The sequence below is a fragment of the Myxocyprinus asiaticus genome, chromosome 3 (genome assembly GCF_019703515.2).
Source record: "Myxocyprinus asiaticus isolate MX2 ecotype Aquarium Trade chromosome 3, UBuf_Myxa_2, whole genome shotgun sequence".
Taxonomy (NCBI): Eukaryota; Metazoa; Chordata; class Actinopteri; order Cypriniformes; family Catostomidae; genus Myxocyprinus; species Myxocyprinus asiaticus.
In genome coordinates, this window is record NC_059346.1 from 40,240,238 (window position 1) to 40,261,639 (window position 21,402).

Genomic DNA, 21,402 nt, shown 5'->3' on the forward strand with positions numbered 1-21,402 from the left:
GTGTTATTTATTCACAGAACGCATCAACATGCCCAAATACACGTCATTTCAGATTCACAATCTAATCCACACATAAATGACAAACCGATCACATTAGCATGATCAAGTTAGTTTTTGTTTCACAAATTGCTTTTGTACTCAGCTTCAAAAATGTAATTGCTTTTGACATAACTTTTGAGACTTGATAACTTTGAGATCAATAGATATTTGTTTTATAATTGTATGCAATATATATTTTATTATTTATGCAAATAAATACAACTGGTCTAATCTGTTAACACACATGGATGGCGTTTTTAATGCCGAAATTGCTGGAGTAAGACCGAATTTGATAAACAAGCCCCGGATAACAAGTCCATAATTCTAGAAACTGTCCCATAAGAAATGCATGTTAACTCTTCCTAGCAGTTGGCAATCAAGTAACACTGTAGCACTTAGAGAGTCAAACTGACCCAGCTAGTTAAACTGCACAGGTTCAACAATCACAATTTGCACATTTACAGGTTTTGCTTGAACAACACACACACACACATGCATCTATGCTTATGAGGACACTCAATAGACATAATTATTTTTATACTGTACGATATATATATATATATATATAAGTGTATATACATAAGTGTATATACACATACAGTACTGTGCAAAAGTTTTAGGCACAGTAGGGGGTCTGTGGGGGCCATGCTATCTGTTGTAGGGCTCCCTGTTCTTCTATTCTAATCTATTCTATTTACAAAAGTAATGTTTGGGAGTCTAAAATTTATATTTCCTATTGACACACTAAAGCTGAAGATATACATAACTATCTTAAGATAAATGTTTTTGTGAAACATCTTATGTGCCTAAGACTTTTGCACAGTACTATATATATATATATATATATATATATATATATATATATATATATATATATATATATATTTTTTTTTTTTTTTTTTACATTTTAGAATAATAGTAAAGTAATCAAAACTATGGAATAACATAAATGGAACTACGGGAATTATGTTTTGACTAAACAAAATCCAAAATAAATCAAAACTGTATTATATTTTAGCATCTTCAAAGTAGAACCTAGAACCTAGTCTTTGCCTAGAATTTGCAGACATGTACTCATGACATTTTCTCAACCAATTTCTTGAGGTATCACCCTGGGATGCTTTTTAAACAGTATTGAAGGAGTTCCCATCTTTGTTGGGCACTTATTGGCTGCTTTTCTTTATTATTTGGTCCAAGTCATCAATTTCAAAAACCTTTTTTTTATTATTTTTTATTACATTTTAGTTTTATAATGAAATAAATTAATATGGTGGCACAATTATATTTTTGTCTACAAAACTAATTTTAAAAATTTAAGCATACGCCTTCAGATCAAAAGATTTTTAAGATCTTGAGAAACATTTCAGTCAAATGTTTCAAAACTTTTGACCGGTAGTATATATATATATATATATATATATATATATATATACATACAGTATATACAGTGTATAAACTCCATACTCAGAATCAGAATCAGAATGAGCTTTATTTCCAAGTATTCACTCGTACACAAGGATTTTTTTTTTTTTTTTTTTGGTGATAGGAGAAACAAATGCACACAAAACATTACAGTGAGACACAGAATATAAAACAAAGTAAGAGTATAAATAGACATACAAATAATAGGACATATAACAGAATGGTGTATGCACATGTGCAAGTGGTAATTTAGTGCAAGGTAGGGTATGTACAGTTATTGAATTAAATATGTGAATTTGCATATGTACATAAGATATGTATTTACATTATTGCACTATGGGGAGTTCTGAGGCAATTTAATTGTTCGTGTGGAAAATGGCTTGAGGGTAAAAACTGTTCTTGTGCCTGGATGTCCTGGTGCTCAGTGCTCTGTAGCGCTGGACAGAGGGCAACAGTTCAAAGAGGGAGTGGGCAGGGTGTGGGGGGTCCAGAGTGATTCTACCTGCATGTTTCCTCACTCTGGAGACATGCAGGTCTTGGAGGGTGGGCAGGGGGGCAGCAATAATCCTCTCAGCAGACTGTCTGTTGTAGTTTCCTTCTGTCTAATTTGGTGGCTGAACCAAACCAGACAGTTATAGATGTACACAGGACAGACTTAATGACGGCCGAGTAGAACTGTGTCAGCAGCTCCTGTGACAGGTTCAACTTCCTCAGCTGGCGAAGGAAGTGCAACCTCTGCTGAGCCTTCTTCATAATGGAATCTATGTGGGTGTCCCACTTCAGACCCTGAGAGATGGTAGAGCCCAGGAACCTGAATGACTCCACTGCTGCCACGGTGCTGTTCAGGATGGTGAGTGGGTGGAGTGCGGGGGGATTTCTCCTGAAGTCCACTATCATCTCCACTGTTGTGAGTGTGTTAAGCTCAAGGTTGTTGTGACTGCACCAGACAGCCAGCTGTTCAACCTCCCATCTGTGTGCAGATTTGTCACCGTCACGGATGAGGCAGATGGCTGTGGTGTTGTCTGCAAACTTCAGGAGATTGACAGTGGGGTCCTTTAAAGTGCAGTCATTCATGTACAGGGAGAAGAGCAGTGGAGAGAGAAAGCATCCCTGAGGAGCACCAGTGCTAACAGTGAGGGTCCTGGATGCGAGTTTAACCAGTCTCACTAGCTGCTGCTTATCTGTCAGAAAGCTGGTGACCCATTGACTCATTGGGGTGGGCACGGAGAGCTGGGTCAGTTTGGAAAATAGGATCCTTGCATAAGTCTCAGATCTGTCGAGGTGTTGCAGGATATAATGCAGTCCCAAATTGACAGCATCATCCACAGACATGTTTGCTTGGTAAGCAAGCTGAAGGGGGTCCAGCAGGGGTGTCCTTCAGTGATGTGTTGAAGATCTGTGTGAAGAACTTTCTGTAAATGCAATCCTTGATCATTAAAAAACAAAGATAAACCTCTTCTGATTAATGTGCAATACCCCTGACAGAAACAAAAGGCAGAACAAAGGAATCATTAATAGCATTGTGCGTAACAATGCAGAACAGAGGATCTTGTGCTTGACCACTCATGTTAAGACATCATACAAACATTAGTCTGTGTAATGTATATATATATATATATATCTCAGGCACATGCCGTGGGATTTGACACTGGGCAAGCATCAAAGATTTTTAATACACATTATTAAAAGCTGTGCCCAATACACATTATACGGGTGAGTGTAATGTCGCGGAAATGTTATAGATGTAAATTTTTGCCTTAGAAACCACCAGTCAATGGAACAATTATGTCACACTGGCAAACTTCATGACCAAATTGTTTTAAATAAAAAAAAAAAAAGATTGTTATATATTGAGCCAAGCATGTTTATGTCCATTAAATCATACAACGAACCATAGTGCCAGAAGAGCTTGTTTTGACATGCAACAAAAAGAAAAAGGAAAGATCACAAGTTACTAGTTTCACTACGTAACTCTTCCCACAGTTCAGAAACACTGGAATGACAATTAACCAATTAGCTTCTGATAGGAGGTGTACTGAATTGGAGGTGTACCTGTGGATGTATTTTAAGGCCTACCTTCAAACTCAGTGCCTCTTTGCTTGACATCATGAGAAAATCAAAAGAAATCAGCCAAGAGCTCAGAAAAAGAATTGTGGACTTCCACAAGTCTGGTTTATCCTTGGGAGCAATTTCAAAATGCCTGAAGGTACCACGTTCATCTGTACAAACAATAGTATGCAAGTATAAACACCATGGAACCACGCAACCATCATACCGCTCAGGAAGGAGATGCATTCTGTCTCCTATAGATGAACGTAGTTTGGTGCGAGAAGTGCAAATCAATCTCAGAACAACAGCAAAGGACCTTATGAAGATGCTGAAGGAAACAAGGAGACAAGTATCTATATCCACAGTAAAACTAGTCCTATTTCAACATAACCTGAAAGGCTGCTCAGCAAGGAAGCCAATGCTCCAAAACCACCATAAAAAAGCCAGAGTACAGTTTGCAAGTGCACATGGGCACAAATATCTTACTTTTTGGAGAAATTTACTCTGGTCTGATCAAACAAAGAATAAACTTTTTGGCAATAATGACCATCGTTATGTTTGGAAGATAAAGGGTGAGGCTTGCAAGCCAAAGATCACCATCCCAACCTTGAAGCATGGGGGTGCATCGCAGCATCATTTTGTGGGGGTGCTTTGCTGCAGGAGGGACTGGTGCACTTCACAAAATAGATGGCATCAAGAGGAAGGAAAATTATGTGGATATATTGAAGCAACATCTTAAGACAGCAGCAATGAAGTTAAAGCTCAGATGCAAATGGGTCTTCCAAATGGACTACAACCCCAAGCATAAATTTGTGGCAAAATTGCTAAAGGACAACAAAATCAAGGTATTGGAGTTGCCATCATAAAGCCCTGACCTCAGTCTGATGGAAAATTTGTGGGCAGAACTGAAAAAGCATGTGCAAGCTAGGAGGCCTACAAACCTGACTCAATTACACCAGTTTTGTCTGGAGGAATGGGCCAAAATTCCAGCACCTTATTGTGAGAAGCTTGTGGTGGGCAACCCAAAACAAATGTAACAAATTTAAAGGCAATACTGTATGTTTAGTACCAGTCAAATGCTGACCATTAAAATAAAGACTAAATATAAATAAATAGCTAAATACACATCAGTACTGTATGTTTAGTATCAGTCAAATGCTGACCATTAAAATAAAGAATAAATAAAAATAAAACAAAGTTAAATAAACATCAGTACTGTTTAGTATCAGTCAAATGCTGACCATTAAAATAAAGAATAAATAAAAATTAAATAAATAGCTAAATAAACATCAGTACTGTTTAGTATCAGTCAAATGCTGACCATTAAAATAAAAAATAAATAAAAATAAAATAGCTAAATAAACATCAGTACTGTATGTTTAGTATCAGTCTGTAACATTTGATGGAACGTTAGAAAGGAAGTCACAAGAGCTGGATCTAGGTGTGGCAAAACAGTATTTAAAAAAAATAAACAAAGTACAGAATAACAGGGTAAACACAGGAACAAAGAAAACATCCACGATGGGAAAACACAGGAACAAAGGAAACATCTACGATGGGCAAAGGTAATAAAGGGGTGGTCAAAACACAACAACTGACAAGGACTGAACAGAAATCAGGGCATTATATACACAAAGACAATGAGTTAATGAAACACAGGTGAGGACAATCAAGGACAGCTGGCAGTGATGAGGGCAGGGAATTATGGGAAATGTAGTCCGGGAGGAACAGACGACAGGGGAGAAACACAAGGCAAACAACAGTGAATCATGACTCAGTCAAATGCTGACCATTAAAATAAAGAATAAATAAAAATAAAATAAATAGCTAAATATACATCAGTACTGTATGTTTAGTATCAGTCAAATGCTGACCATTAAAATAAAGAATAAAAATAAAATAAATAGCTAAACAAACATCAGTACTGTATGTTTAGTATCAGTCAAATGCTGACCATTAAAATAAAGAATAAATAAAAATATAACAAATAGCTAAATAAACATCAGTACTGTTTAGTATCAGTCAAATGCTGACAATTACAATAAAGAATAAATAAAAATAAAATAAATAGCTAAATAAACATCAGTACTGTATGTTTAGTATCAGTCAAATGCTGACCATTAAAATAAAGAATAAATAAAAATATAATAAATAGCTAAATAAACATCAGTACTGTATGTTTAGTATCAGTCAAATGCTGACCATTAAAATAAAGAATAAATAAAAATAAAACAAATAGCTAAATAAACATCAGTACTGTTTAGAATCAGTCAAATGCTGACCATTAAAATAAAGAATAAATAAAAATAAAAATAAAACAAATAGTTAAATAAACATCAGTACTGTTTAGTATCAGTCAAATGCTGACCATTAAAATAAAGAATAAATAAAAATAAAATAAATAGCTAAATATACATCACTGTATGTTTAGTATCAGTCAAATGCTGACCATTAAAATAAAGAATAAATAAAAATAAAATAAATACCTAAACAAACATCAGTACTGTGTTTAGTATCAGTCAAATGCTGACCATTAAAATAAAGAATAAATAAAAATAAAATAAATAGCTAAATAAACATCAGTACTGTTTAGTATCAGTCAAATGATGACCATTAAAATAAAGAATAAATAAAAATAAAAATAAAACAAATAGTTAAATAAACATCAGTACTGTTTAGTATCAGTCAAATGCTGACCATTAAAATAAAGAATAAATAAAAATTAAATAAATAGCTAAATAAACATCAGTACTGTTTAGTATCAGTCAAATGCTGACCATTAAAATAAAAAATAAATAAAAATAAAATAGCTAAATAAACATCAGTACTGTATGTTTAGTATCAGTCTGTAACATTTGATGGAACGTTAGAAAGGAAGTCACAAGAGCTGGATCTAGGTGTGGCAAAACAGTATTTAAAAAAAATAAACAAAGTACAGAATAACAGGGTAAACACAGGAACAAAGAAAACATCCACGATGGGAAAACACAGGAACAAAGGAAACATCTACGATGGGCAAAGGTAATAAAGGGGTGGTCAAAACACAACAACTGACAAGGACTGAACAGAAATCAGGGCATTATATACACAAAGACAATGAGTTAATGAAACACAGGTGAGGACAATCAAGGACAGCTGGCAGTGATGAGGGCAGGGAATTATGGGAAATGTAGTCCGGGAGGAACAGACGACAGGGGAGAAACACAAGGCAAACAACAGTGAATCATGACTCAGTCAAATGCTGACCATTAAAATAAAGAATAAATAAAAATAAAATAAATAGCTAAATATACATCAGTACTGTATGTTTAGTATCAGTCAAATGCTGACCATTAAAATAAAGAATAAAAATAAAATAAATAGCTAAACAAACATCAGTACTGTATGTTTAGTATCAGTCAAATGCTGACCATTAAAATAAAGAATAAATAAAAATATAACAAATAGCTAAATAAACATCAGTACTGTTTAGTATCAGTCAAATGCTGACAATTACAATAAAGAATAAATAAAAATAAAATAAATAGCTAAATAAACATCAGTACTGTATGTTTAGTATCAGTCAAATGCTGACCATTAAAATAAAGAATAAATAAAAATATAATAAATAGCTAAATAAACATCAGTACTGTATGTTTAGTATCAGTCAAATGCTGACCATTAAAATAAAGAATAAATAAAAATAAAACAAATAGCTAAATAAACATCAGTACTGTTTAGAATCAGTCAAATGCTGACCATTAAAATAAAGAATAAATAAAAATAAAAATAAAACAAATAGTTAAATAAACATCAGTACTGTTTAGTATCAGTCAAATGCTGACCATTAAAATAAAGAATAAATAAAAATAAAATAAATAGCTAAATATACATCACTGTATGTTTAGTATCAGTCAAATGCTGACCATTAAAATAAAGAATAAATAAAAATAAAATAAATACCTAAACAAACATCAGTACTGTGTTTAGTATCAGTCAAATGCTGACCATTAAAATAAAGAATAAATAAAAATAAAATAAATAGCTAAATAAACATCAGTACTGTTTAGTATCAGTCAAATGATGACCATTAAAATAAAGAATAAATAAAAATAAAAATAAAACAAATAGTTAAATAAACATCAGTACTGTTTAGTATCAGTCAAATGCTGACAATTAAAATAAAGAATAAATAAAAATAAAATAAATAGCTAAATAAACATCCGTACTGTATGTTTAGTATCAGTCAAATGCTGACCATTAAAATAAAGAATAAATAAAAATAAAACAAATAGCTAAATAAACATCAGTACTGTTTAGTATCAGTCAAATGCTGACCATTAAAATAAAGAATAAATAAAAATAAAAATAAAACAAATAGTTAAATAAACATCAGTACTGTTTAGTATCAGTCAAATGCTGACAACTAAAATAAAGAATAAATAAAAATAAAATAAATAGCTAAACAAACATCAGTACTGTATGTTTAGTATCAGTCAAATGCTGACCATTAAAATAAAGAATAAATACAAATATAACAAATAGCTAAATAAACATCAGTACTGTTTAGTATCAGTCAAATGCTGACAATTACAATAAAGAATAAATAAAAATAAAATAAATAGCTAAATAAACATCAGTACTGTATGTTTAGTATCAGTCAAATGCTGACCATTAAAATAAAGAATAAATAAAAATATAATAAATAGCTAAATAAACATCAGTACTGTATGTTTAGTATCAGTCAAATGCTGACCATTAAAATAAAGAATAAATAAAAATAAAACAAATAGCTAAATAAACATCAGTACTGTTTAGTATCAGTCAAATGCTGACCATTAAAATTAAAATAAATAGCTAAACAAACATCAGTACTGTATGTTTAGTATCAGTCAAATGCTGACCATTAAAATAAAGAATAAATACAAATATAACAAATAGCTAAATAAACATCAGTACTGTTTAGTATCAGTCAAATGCTGACAATTACAATAAAGAATAAATAAAAATAAAATAAATAGCTAAATAAACATCAGTACTGTATGTTTAGTATCAGTCAAATGCTGACCATTAAAATAAAGAATAAATAAAAATATAATAAATAGCTAAATAAACATCAGTACTGTATGTTTAGTATCAGTCAAATGCTGACCATTAAAATAAAGAATAAATAAAAATAAAACAAATAGCTAAATAAACATCAGTACTGTTTAGTATCAGTCAAATGCTGACCATTAAAATAAAGAATAAATAAAAATAAAAATAAAACAAATAGTTAAATAAACATCAATACTGTTTAGTATCAGTCAAATGCTGACCATTAAAATAAAGAATAAATAAAAATAAAATAAATAGCTAAATATACATCACTGTATGTTTAGTATCAGTCAAATGCTGACCATTAAAATAAAGAATAAATAAAAATAAAAGAAATAGCTAAACAAACATCAGTACTGTGTTTAGTATCAGTCAAATGCTGACCATTAAAATAAAGAATAAATAAAAATAAAATAAATAGCTAAATAAACATCAGTACTGTTTAGTATCAGTCAAATGATGACCATTAAAATAAAGAATAAATAAAAATAAAACAAATAGTTAAATAAACATCAGTACTGTTTAGTATCAGTCAAATGCTGACAATTAAAATAAAGAATAAATAAAAATAAAATAAATAGCTAAATAAACATCCGTACTGTATGTTTAGTATCAGTCAAATGATGACCATTAAAATAAAGAATAAATAAAAATAAAAATAAAACAAATAGTTAAATAAACATCAGTAATGTTTAGTATCAGTCAAATGCTGACAACTAAAATAAAGAATAAATAAAAATAAAATAAATAGCTATATAAACATCCGTACTGTATGTTTAGTATCAGTCAAATGCTGACCATTAAAATAAAGAATAAATAAAAATAAAACAAATAGCTAAATAAACATCAGTACTGTTTAGTATCAGTCAAATGATGACCATTAAAATAAAGAATAAATAAAAATAAAAATAAAACAAATAGTTAAATAAACATCAGTACTGTTTAGTATCAGTCAAATGCTGACCATTAAAATAAAGAATAAATAAAAATAAAATAAATAGCTAAACAAACATCAGTACTGTTTAGTATCAGTCAAATGCTGACCATTAAAATAAAGAATAAATAAAAATAAAACAAATAGCTAAATAAACATCAGTACTGTTTAGTATCAGTCAAATGCTGACAACTAAAATAAAGAATAAATAAAAATAAAATAAATAGCTAAATAAACATCCGTACTGTATGTTTAGTATCAGTCAAATGCTGACCATTAAAATAAAGAATAAATAAAAATAAAACAAATAGCTAAATAAATATCAGTACTGTTTAGTATCAGTCAAATGATGACCATTAAAATAAAGAATAAATAAAAATAAAAATAAAACAAATAGTTAAATAAACATCAGTACTGTTTAGTATCAGTCAAATGCTGACCATTAAAATAAAGAATAAATAAAAATAAAACAAATAGTTAAAAAACATAAGTACTGTTTAGTATCAGTCAAATGCTGACCATTAAAATAAAGAATAAATACAAATAAAATAAACTGCTAAATAAACATCAGTACTGTATGTTTAGTATCAGTCTAATGCTGACTATTTTAATACTGACAGTCAATTAGGGGCGGATTGTAAAACGTCATGGTTACTGGTGTAACCTCCGTTCCCTGATGGAGGGAACGAGACATTGGTGTCGATGTAGTGACACTAGGGGTCACTCTTGGGAGCCCGAGACACCTCTGGTCTTTGATAAAAGGCCAATGAAAATTGGCGAGTGGTATTTGCATGCCACTCCCCTGGACATACGGGAATAAAAGGAGCTGGTATGTAACCACTCATTCAGGTTTTATGCTGAGGAGCCAATATAAGGTCCGGCCATTTCAGCGGGTAGTTCAGAATTGTGGCAGGAGGGACCAACGTCTCGTTCCCTCCATCAGGGAATGGAGGTTACACCAGTAACCATGACGTTCCCTATCTGTCACTCACTCGATGTTGGTGTCGATGTAGTGACACTAGGGGTCCCTATACAAAATGCCACAAGGCTGAACTGTGTTACGTGAACTGGCAGTGTGTGGTGGGCAGACTTGCTGTGTGCCTCATAGCCAGCACACCAGGTCGACACGTAACCTCCCCCAACTCAGTTATGAGTGTCGAACGGCCCTTTTTGGGGATAAGTCGACTACCCAAAGATAGAGACAGGCTTAACCCAGTCGTGGCCTCTTTTCCCCTTCTCTTTTTCCACTCCCTAAAAAAGAAGGGGGATTATCCAACTGGGCCACCAGGTCTAGTCGGGAGGTGTCCCTCTCAAGGGGAGGACACCGCGGAGACCACACCTCGCCCCAAGAGAGGGGGGGATATTTAAGTGGAAGAATACTTCACATGGTCTTTCCAACCATGTGGAGAGCCTTCAAGGTAGATCCTGCCCAATGGGGGAGGAGTTACTACAAACATGGAGACTGGGGCAGAGGGGCTCTGCCCAAGGAAGACCCAGTTTGCCAACAGGGAAACGAATTAGCGGAAGATATAGATCGCATGGGGTTAGCCTTACAGGGAACCGCCACATGCGGAGCACCTACCCCAGGACCGGGCTCTTAGTTAGCGTGTGTACTGGGCCAGCAGCGAGTCTCTCCGAAAACTCGACTGCCACAGGGCTCGGAGGAAGTCAACCAGGGAAAAAAATTTGTGAACACTACTGGGAATTAACGGCGCATGTCTTCAGCTCAAAAGGAGGTGGAAGGCGCTATGTGCAAGCGATACACCCGGCCGGCTATCCCTGGCTTACCCGCTTGTGTTGCGTGCCACTACCTGGGACGAAACCTTTTCCACCCGGAGGTTGTAGAACCTTGCAAAGGTGTTGGGTGTTGCCCAGCCCGCTGCTCTGCAAATGTCTGTTAGAGAGGCACCTCTGGCCAAGGCCCAAGAAGCCGCTACACCACGGGTAGAATGGGCTCGTAGCCCTACCGGGGGCGGCAGGTTTTGGGCGAGATATGCCATAGTTATGGCGTCAATGAGCCAGTGGGCGATCCTCTGTTGGAGACAGCGCTTCCTTTCCGCTGTGCACCAAAAGCAGACAAAGAGCTGCTCAGAGATTCTAAAGCTCTGCGTGCAATCCAAATAGATGCATAAAGCACGCACCGAACACAGCGATGACAGGGCTGGGTCTGCCTCCTCCTGGGGCAGCACTTGCAGGTTCACCACCTAGTCCCTAAAGGGGTGGTGGGAACCTTGGGCACATAGCCCGGTCAGGGTCTCAGGATCACATGAGAGTAACCTGGACCGAACTCCAGGCACGTTTTGCTGACAGAGAACACTTGCAGGTCACCTACCCTCTTGATGGAAGTGAGCGCAGTCAGGAGGGCAGTCTTCAAGGAGAGTGCCTTAAGCTCGGCTGACTGCAAAGACTCAGAGGGGGCTCTCTGTAGACCCTGAAGAACTACAGAGGTCCGATGAGGGAAAGAGGTGTGGCCTGGAGGGATTCAGCCTCCTGGCGCCTCTTAGGAACCTGATGATCAGATCATGCTTCCCAAAGGACTTACCGTCGACTGTGTCGTGGTGTGCTGCTATGGCAGCAACGTACACCTTCAAGGTGGAAGGGGACAGCCTCCCTTCCAACCTCTCTTGCAGGAAGGAAAGCACTGATCTGACTGCACATCTCTGGGGGTCTTCCTGACGGGAAGAACACCACTTAGCGAACAGATGCCACTTAAAGGCATACAGGCACCTTGTAGAGGGAGCCCTAGCCTGAGTGATTGTGTCTACCATCGCAGGTGGGAGACAGCTTAGGTCTTCCACATCCCGTCCAGGGGCCAGACATGGAGATTCCAGAGGTCTGGGCGCGGGTGCCGGATGGTGCCCCTTCCCTGAGAAAGAAGGTCCTTCCTCAGGGGAATTTGCCAGGGGAGTTGTCGCGAGGAGCGTGAGGTCCAAGCACCATGTCTGAGCGGGCCAGAAGGGTGCTACCAGGACGACCTGCTCCTCGTCCTCCCTGACCTTGCAAAGGGTCTGTGCAAGCAGGCTCACTGGGGGAAATGCATATTTGTGAATGCCAGGGGGCCAGCTGTGTGCCAGCGCGTCTATGCCGAGGGAGGCCTCGGTCAGGGCATATCAGAGCGGGCAGTGGGGAGGATTCTTGGGAGGCAAACAGGTGCACCTGTGCCTGTCGAATCGACTCCAAATCAGCTGGACCACCTGAAGGTAGAGTCTCCACTCTCCCCTGAGGGTAACCTGTCGTGACGGCGCGTCCACCATAGTGTTGAGGTTGCCTGGGATGTGAGTGGCTTGCAGCGACTTGAGGTGCTGCTGACTCCAGAGGAGGAGACGGCGGGCGAGTTGTGACATACAATGAGAGCGCAAACCACCTTGGCGGTTGACATATGCTACTGTTGTCGTGTTGTCTGTCCGAACTAACACGTGCTTGCCCTGGATCAACGGCCGAAACCTCCGCAGGGCGAGCAGAATTGCCAACAACTCGAGGCAGTTGATGTGCCAATGCAGTCACGGACCCGTCCAGAGGCCGGCGGCTGCGTGCCCGTTGCAAACGGCACCCCAGCCCGTTTTGGAGGCGTCTGTCGTGACCACGACGCGCCTGGGGACCAGTTCTAGAGGAAGGAGAGGTCGGTCCAAGGGCTGAAAAGAAGGAGACAGACCAACGTGATGGCCACGCGGTGTGTCCCATGGCGCCATGGCCGTCTCGGGACTCGAGTCTGGAGCCAGTGCTGAAGCAGCCTCATATGCATCAACCCGAGCGGGGTGGCCACCGCCGAGGATGCCATATGCCCCAAGAGCCTCTGAAGAAGTTTCAGTGGAACCGCTGTTCCCTGTTTGAACGCCTTCAAACAGGCCAGCACCGACTGGGTGCGCTCGTTTGTAAGGCGCGCCATCAAGGAGACTGAGTCCAACTCCAAACCGAGAAAAGAGATGCTCTGAACCGGGAGGAGCTTGCTCTTTTCCCAGTTGACCCGAAGCCCTAGTCGGCTGAGGTGTGAGAGCACCAGGTCCCTGTGTGGGCACAACATGTCTCGAGAGTGAGCTAGGATTAGCCAGTCGTCGAGAGAGTTGAGAACGCGAATGCCCACCTCCCTTAAAGGGGCAAGGGCAGCCTTGGCCACCTTCGTAAAGATGCGAGGAGACAGGGACAGGCCGAAAGGGAGGACTTTGTACTGATACGCCTGTCCCTCGAATGCGAACCGCAGGAAGGGTCTATGTCGAGGAAGGATTGAGACGTGGAAGTACTTATCCTTCAGGTCTACCGCCACGAACCAATCTTGATGCCGGACGCTCGCCAGAATGCGTTTTCGCGTTAGCATCTTGAATGGGAGTCTGTGTAAAGCCTAGTTCAGAACTCACAGGTCCAAGATTGGCCTCAATCCACCGCCTATTTTCGGTACGATCAAGTAGGGGCTGAAAAAACCCCTTCTTCATCTTGGCTGGAGGGACAGGTTCTATCGCACCCTTCCGTAGGAGGGTAGCGATCTCCGTGAAAGGTAGCAGCGTTTTCGTCTTTCACCAAGGTGAAGTGGACACCACTGAACCTGGGCGGATGCACGGCGAAGTGAATCGCGCAGCCGAGTCGGACGGTCCGGACCAGCCCTCATGATGGATTGGAAAGCGCAAGCCATGCGTCCAAGTTCCATGCAAGGGGGACCAAAGGGACAACATCATCGGATGTACCGGCAGGTGGGGCCTCGCCGCGAGGCGGAGCTCGAGGTGCCACACCATGTCGTGATCGTGCTGAGTCTAAGGACATCGAAGCACTTACCTGGTTCATTGTGACCACCCCCGGAACAGCCTGGGACAGGGGAGGAAGAGGCCTGTCCTCGTGACCCGTGGAGACTGTCACATTGGGGGTGGATTTGTGCCACAGTTGGGCGCTCAGGGGTGGGAGACCACCGCTGGAGCGCCAAACCTGCCAAATGGAGTGGTGGACGGTGGTCGTGATGACGGCTGTACACACCGGATACGTGACCCAGGAAACAAGGAAACCGCTCTTGCTGAGCTCTTGAGTACTGCAGCCACTTGGGCATGCAGCGCAAAAAGCAAAAGGTAACAAAAAGATGAAGATCTGCTTACCAGCTCCAGAGCAGCGGGTTTCATTGTCCCTGGGTCGCCCATCTCAAGGGCGGTTTGAAGCCTTTCACGGGTTCTGGGCGGCCGCGAGACGGGTGGCGTCTGCTTCCTGCGGTGGGCTCCACGCTGGGGCCGGGCCGAAGGGGCGAGCTGCGGCAGAGCCGGTGCAGTCACCGCAGGGGGACGCCCTTGGTGATGAGCAGACGGGGTGCGGGATCTTGAGCCGCACCGGGGCAGGATATGCCGGCTAGCATCCATCTACTGCTCTACCATCGAGAACTGCTGGGCAAAGTCCTCGACAGTGTCGCCGAATAGGCCCACCTGGGAAATGGGGGCAGCAAGGAATCGTGTCTTATCGGCCTCACCAATCTCGATCAGGTTGAGCCAAAGGTGACGCTCCTGAACCACTAGTGTGGCCATCGTCCGCCCGAGAGACCGCGCCGTGACCTCTGTCGCTCGGAGAGCGAGGTCGGTCGCCGAGCGCAGTTCCTGCATCAATCCAGGGGCGTAACTACCCTCGTGCAGTTCCTTTAGCACCTTGGCGGACTTGCAGGAGAGCAATGGCGTGCATGGCGGAGGCGGCTTGTCCAGCGGCACCGTAGGCCTTGGCCGTCAGAGACGACGTAAACCTGCAGGCCTTGGACGGGGGCTTTGGGCACCTGCGCCAGGTGGCGGCACTCTGTGGGCATAGGTGCACCGCGAGCGCCTTTATCCACCGGGGGATTGCCGAATAACCCTTGGCCGCCCCACCATCGAGGGTAGTGAGAGCGGGGAAGCTGAAAAGATTGGGACCGGGCAGTAAAAAGTGCCTCCCGCGACCTTGTCAGCTCTTCATGCACTTCCGGGAAGAAAGGAACGGGGGCGGGGCGTGGCTTTGAGTGGCGCCACGAGCCCAGGAACCAATCACCGAGCCGTGAGGGTTCAGGGAAGAATGGTGAAATCCACTCTAACCGATGCTCGCGGCTGCCCGGGAAAGCATGTCGTCATCTCCGCGTCAGCCTGTGACTGTGCAATCGACCCCGAAGGGAGGAGCCCAGCTGAGGCTTCCGACTGGACGAGCCCGCTCTCCGATGCTGCGCTTGAGAGCTCATCACTTTTGTGGGCTCCGAATAGGAGGTCGAACTCGCCATGAGACGAGCCGGCGGATTCACCCGGAAGCCCGATCGGGGCAGAGGAGCGTGCTGGGGAATGGGAGGTCCGCGGGGGGATACTCGACGAAGGCGAGCCGCGACCACAACATTGCCATGGACATATTCTCGCAATGAGAACATGACCATCTATGAACGCTGTCTCCGCGTGAGCAGTGCCCAGACACGAAAGACAGTGATCATGACCGTTAGAAGGCGAGAGATAACGAGCACAACCAGGATAACACACAATCGGAAAAGCATCTTTAAAAAGACGCGTCTTTAATAAGACATTCCATGTGTGCGCTCTTTTAGAGAAATATATACTCTTTTAGAGGGGATAAATGCTCTTTCAGAAAATATACTCTCTAGTTTTTCTGCCAAAGCACCCAGGGGCGTTCTCTGCAGTGCACCAGTGCAGAGGGGGGAGAAGCCGCTGAAATGCGCCGTCAGATCCAGCAGAGGTGAATGAACAGTAGTATTCAGCTCAATGAGCATGACCGTTCGGCTCCGAAGAGAAAATCTGAATGAGTGGTTGCATACCAGCTCCTTTTATACCCGTATATCCGGGGGAGTGGCATGCAAATACCACTCGCCAATTTTCATTGGCCTTTTATCAAAGACCAGAGGTGTCTCGGGCTCCCAAGAGTGACCCCTAGTGTCACTACATCGACACCAACGTCGAGTGAGTGACAGATAAGGAACAAGAAGCATTTACACCTGCTGAGTGAAGATAAACAGCAGCAGCCGTGTTACACCGTATTCTGCTATGCAAGTTCAGGGGAAACTTTCAACGGTGGAAAACCAGACTTTTAAATATTACATTTTATAAATGACACAACTGGAATTGTTCGGTTGAAGTGGGTACCAAACTGTGAATCCTGAACAAAACAGTTTGGTGAATACATGTTTACTCGTTAGCTTCCACTTAGCTGACAACAATGAAAGTAGCTATGTGATTAGCTAGTTAGCTATAAGCTCGTTGTCACGGAGAGTAAAAGATGGATGTTGTTTATTTACTTTACAGAATTGTGTCTCACCAACTAGGTAATAACATAGCGTGAAATCAACACTCAACAGACAAAATCCACCATTGCACCGTTGTCTGCTGAGCTGCAAAAAGATGCTCTGATGTTTACCTTTCCATCTGCTACATTACTGACTGCACTGACAAACTATAGCTGGCTAACAGCAAACAGACATGAGTGACATGGTTGTCAGGGACAAGGTTAACGTTATATTAGTTATATTGAAAAGGGAAAATGATGGGGTCATTGTTTATTATGTTTCCAGTATGTATTTAATAGACTAGTTAACAACTTATCGTGATGACACCGCTGAACTCCGCCCTGTCTGCAGAGCCACTGTCAGTTCAGCTCTGTAAACAATGGAGTCGGAGCGCGCTCTGCTGGACAAACTACACTATGACACCAATACTAAAGCATTGTTTTCTGCATTAAATGTTCTGAAAAAAGTTTTCATATCAGCGATATATCGGTCGGGCACTAATATGAAGTTTGAATTATATGAACTTACTGTGTTGGCAGTGGACCCCGTTGAAGCCTTGGGGGCATTTGCAGATGTATCCAATGAATGTGTCACCCCTGTATGTTTCACTGATTTCACAGGTGCCTCCATTGTGACAAGGGTTTGGATGGCAGGGTCCTGAAATATAGATAAATATAAATAAGCAGAGGGAATGAAATGCTTTTTTAATGTATCTAGGCATTCACCAGGACAAATAATGAGTTTGATCAATAGCCAAGTTTCCACTATCGGGTCAAATGACGGCGTGCTAGTGCGTACCAGTTGCATTCCCACAGTCACTTCCAGGGCTTCATCATGTTTCCTCTGGGATTTCTCAGGGCCAACGGCCAATGGCCACTGGCCCACCGATTAGCCTTGGGCCAAACAAAGCCAACTGGGGATTGAGGTGGGGTCAAAGGTAGAGTTTCGATGAGTCAGGTCAGAGGTTTCAGCACCAAGATTGCCAAACTTGCTATGTTGTTCATCCAGCGCACAAAGGTACAGGTTCGGGAAAAATAAAAAAAATTGCGGGGTACAGTACAAATCCATTAAAATGCACAATGGACAAAGCGGTGCCCAAAGAAAGAAATTTTCATGGTTCGAGATCATGGACAGTGTGCTGGGACATCGTATTGCTGTTAGTGGAGAGTCCACTCGGGACACCATGGCAGTTACAGTCGGTGAGTTGTCAATGCTAACTTATCTTGCTGTTTACATTTGGTATAAACTCGATATTGTAGATAACTAGATAACATGATACCTCAGCTTGAGCTTCCCTCTTGCTTGTGAAATGGGCAGGGTGTGACGTTGGCACCAGGGCGGTGTATTAAAGGTGGTTTTAGGACAACACTGCAGGCCTGTTAGCCCGATGGTGAGAATGCAGATCAATTTTAGTCTCGCAGCTCGAGGTCCTTGGCCATTGGCCCCAGCTGGCAAGTTGATAGCCCTTGCTCGAACCGGCCCAACAGGGGAAAAGCGGCTAGTGATTCTCAACCAGAAGCCACATCTCCCCTTGGCCCAAAGAGTAGGACACACCCTACCTATCTGACACACCCATTTCAGGTCTTGGGGTCTGTACTAATGAGCTAATCAGTAGATCTGGGTGTGTGAGATAAGGGAGACATCCAAACAGTGCAGTATTGGCATCCTTCAGGAACATGATTGAGAAATACTGCTATATGATATAGCCATTGGGCCAAGTGACATCCAAACAGTGCAGTATTGGCATCCTTCAGGACCATGATTGAGAAATACTGCTATATGATACAGCCATTGGGCCAAGTGGAGATAGGACCCACTCATATTTTTATTTTTTTAACAAGCCGTGTGAGGTGACAGACCGTGATTGAGAAACACTTTCAATCCACCCTCATTACAGAACCTTTGAAATAATGTGTGTATGTGTGCAAGTTTTATACATTGGTGTGGATGAATCTCGTAGCAGAATAAACAGTATGTGCTACTTGCTGGGTCTGTTTTTTCATCCACATTATCATGATTTTAATAATATTCATGATGATGTTAAATTATATCCAGTATGATAATGGGGCTTTGTAGGTACATCAGACAAAAAAGAAAGTCGGGCAAAATGGGTTAGATAAACAGATGGGTTAGAAACAGAGATCAGCAGTTCAGAACAATGACCTGCAGTGTAAGCAGTTACATCTCTATAGTGCTCAAATAACAACTGCAGTGACATAAAGGCAAAAGAATGATATAAGAAAATATTGCACAGAGAGAAGGAAAAGAAGGAATGAGAGACAGCCACAGAGAGAACGAGATAAATATAAGTATGAGCATCGCTTGCTGAGGTCACCATGGGACAGATTGAAGCATTAATGATATCATGGGCACTGTATTACCACCCCTGGCACTGTGTCAACACAGCTGCCTCGCATTTCACTGACTTGCTACTTGCAGTCAGAAAGCTAAATCACTGACCAACTCCACGAACCGAGCAGACATTAACTCATTGTATGTGGAAGGTCAAGGGAAAGCTGTGAAATTACAGTTCTTCAACAGGACATCAGTTTAATGACATTCTAAGTAAATTAATGGCAAGATTTTCATGTATTCCGGTATTTCTTAATGGTATGCCTGCCTTTATCCCAAAATGGGAAGCCACTGTCGAGATTCATCATCAAACGGAATTGTAAAAATATTGACTGTTTTCAAACAGGTTTCTCCCACATATTTCCCTCGTCTTCCATTAGTCAAAAAAACAGTTAGTCCAGCCTCAAACGCATGTCATTGGTTGAGCCAATGTTGCTATGTTGTGCTGGTTGGGATGCTCAAACAAACACAGTAAAATGTCGATAAAACTACAGGGCAATAATGTTTACTTAAAAATCAATCACAAATGACTTACTTATAGTTGCCTCTGCTTGTTAAGCTAAGTATTTTCACATCAACAAAAATATAATTTTCAGCTTTAAAAAAAAAGACAATAATCTTGTAATGTGATGAATGACCAATCAAAATGGTTGTATCACTAAGAGCATTTAAAACAACATTCAGGCAACTGACAGATTGTACTGGAGCAGTTTCTAATCTCTTAGTCTTCACAAATCCTATATTTGCAAGCAGGTCAACATCATAAGAACACCCAGAGGGCTCATAACTCATGGCCTATCAATACCACACTGATGTTTAAAACATTAGAGTGCCTGCATTGGGTTGCATGCTGTCAAAAGTTGCTTGATGAAATTGCGGGGCAGTCAGTTTAATCTTTCAAAATATCAGCACCAAGTTTCAGGACAGGGTATGGGTGGGGTAGAGAGACATATTGCAGAGGCACGGTCAATGTGCTTTTAAGTGCAAAGACCGACAAAATGTAAATTTTTCCAAAGACAAAAACCCCATGATCTGCCCTGAGCAAAACAGCTCTGGATGAGAAATGTGTTGTGGGTTGTTGCCTGGGCATTACTATGTGGTTGCTAGGGTGTTCTAGCTGATTTATTGGACATTGCTAGGTAATTTCTGGCCCAAGTCAAAAAAGTCCACAGTCAAGTTTCTCTAATATTCTGGCCAGTAAGGCCGTGCCTCCTTTAATGTAAGACGATGTGATTTTATTTGACTATTTCATTGTTCACATTGTTCATTGTTCAAAATTGGAAGTCAGATTGCTTAGAAATGTTATAGCACACCTCTCCTCAATAAGCCAAATGATTGGAGCTATCATTGTGCAGGATAAGTTAAGGCTTGGTCACATTTACCTTTGCACCATAAAATTCCACAGAAAAAATACAGTCATCTCAATGGAAATCCATGCGAATTCCACCTGATGAACTTCCGGTGGCAAAGACTGTCCCTACTAAAATTTCAGTGGGGATCAGTTTTGGTGAATTTTAACTTGCTAATTCACAATATTGACCAATAGGAAGTTGCTTGGTTTAACAGTGTCCTCTGTGTAGGCAGTGATTTGTACATAGCTACACTGAATATTCACAATGGTTAATTAAATTAATTACTTTATAACTTCACTCTCCCTGAGTATAAAGTGCAGCATAAAAAAGGGCTGTTTAACAAGTAGTTTTTGCGGGTTTCACACTCGCTTAACATCCGCCCTCTCTGTGAACTAACCCTTACATGCCCAAATATGAGCAATACAAATAGTAATACTTTCCAAGACATATATTTTTGCATACAGTAGCTTTTATTCATTGCAGATGAAGAGGATTGGATGATCAAATGTTCAATGTCACAAGAAATGGGATGGAACTGAAAGAGTTACACTGTAAGTTCCAATCTAGTTCTAAACATACAATTAGGAGACTTGGACAAGATGTCCACAAGATGTCTATGTTGTAGGTATTCTGTCCAGCCTCTCTATAGCCATGTTTCCACTATTGGGCCACTATTGGGCGTGCTAGTGCATGCCAGGGCCAGTTGTGTTCCCACTTTCACTTCCGGGTTTTCATCGTGCCTTTTCTGGGCTTTCTCTGGGCCAACGGCCAATGGATTTTGGCCGATTACCCTTGGGTTAAACAAAGCAACTGGGAAGCGAGGCAGGGTCAATGTCAAAGGTGGAGTTTCGCCGAACGTTGCAGGTTGTGTATCCATCGCACAATGGTACAGGTTCAGGAAAAATTAAAACATTGCGGGTACAGTAAAATTCAGTTAAAATGCACAATGGATAAAGTGGTGCCCAAAGAAA

The 21,402-nt window shown here is 40.7% G+C and overlaps 1 protein-coding gene across 2 annotated transcripts in view; it reads right to left on the minus strand.

Moving 5' to 3' along the window:
• The window catches only part of LOC127419271 (EGF-like repeat and discoidin I-like domain-containing protein 3), a 291,255-nt gene that overhangs the window by 156,201 nt on the left and 113,652 nt on the right, over nt 1-21,402 (minus strand). For both annotated transcript variants that reach the window (XM_051660557.1, XM_051660547.1), the window contains one exon: nt 17,256-17,384. In XM_051660557.1, coding sequence (XP_051516517.1) covers nt 17,256-17,384 — 129 coding nt within the window. The remainder of the gene's footprint in view (nt 1-17,255; nt 17,385-21,402) is intronic.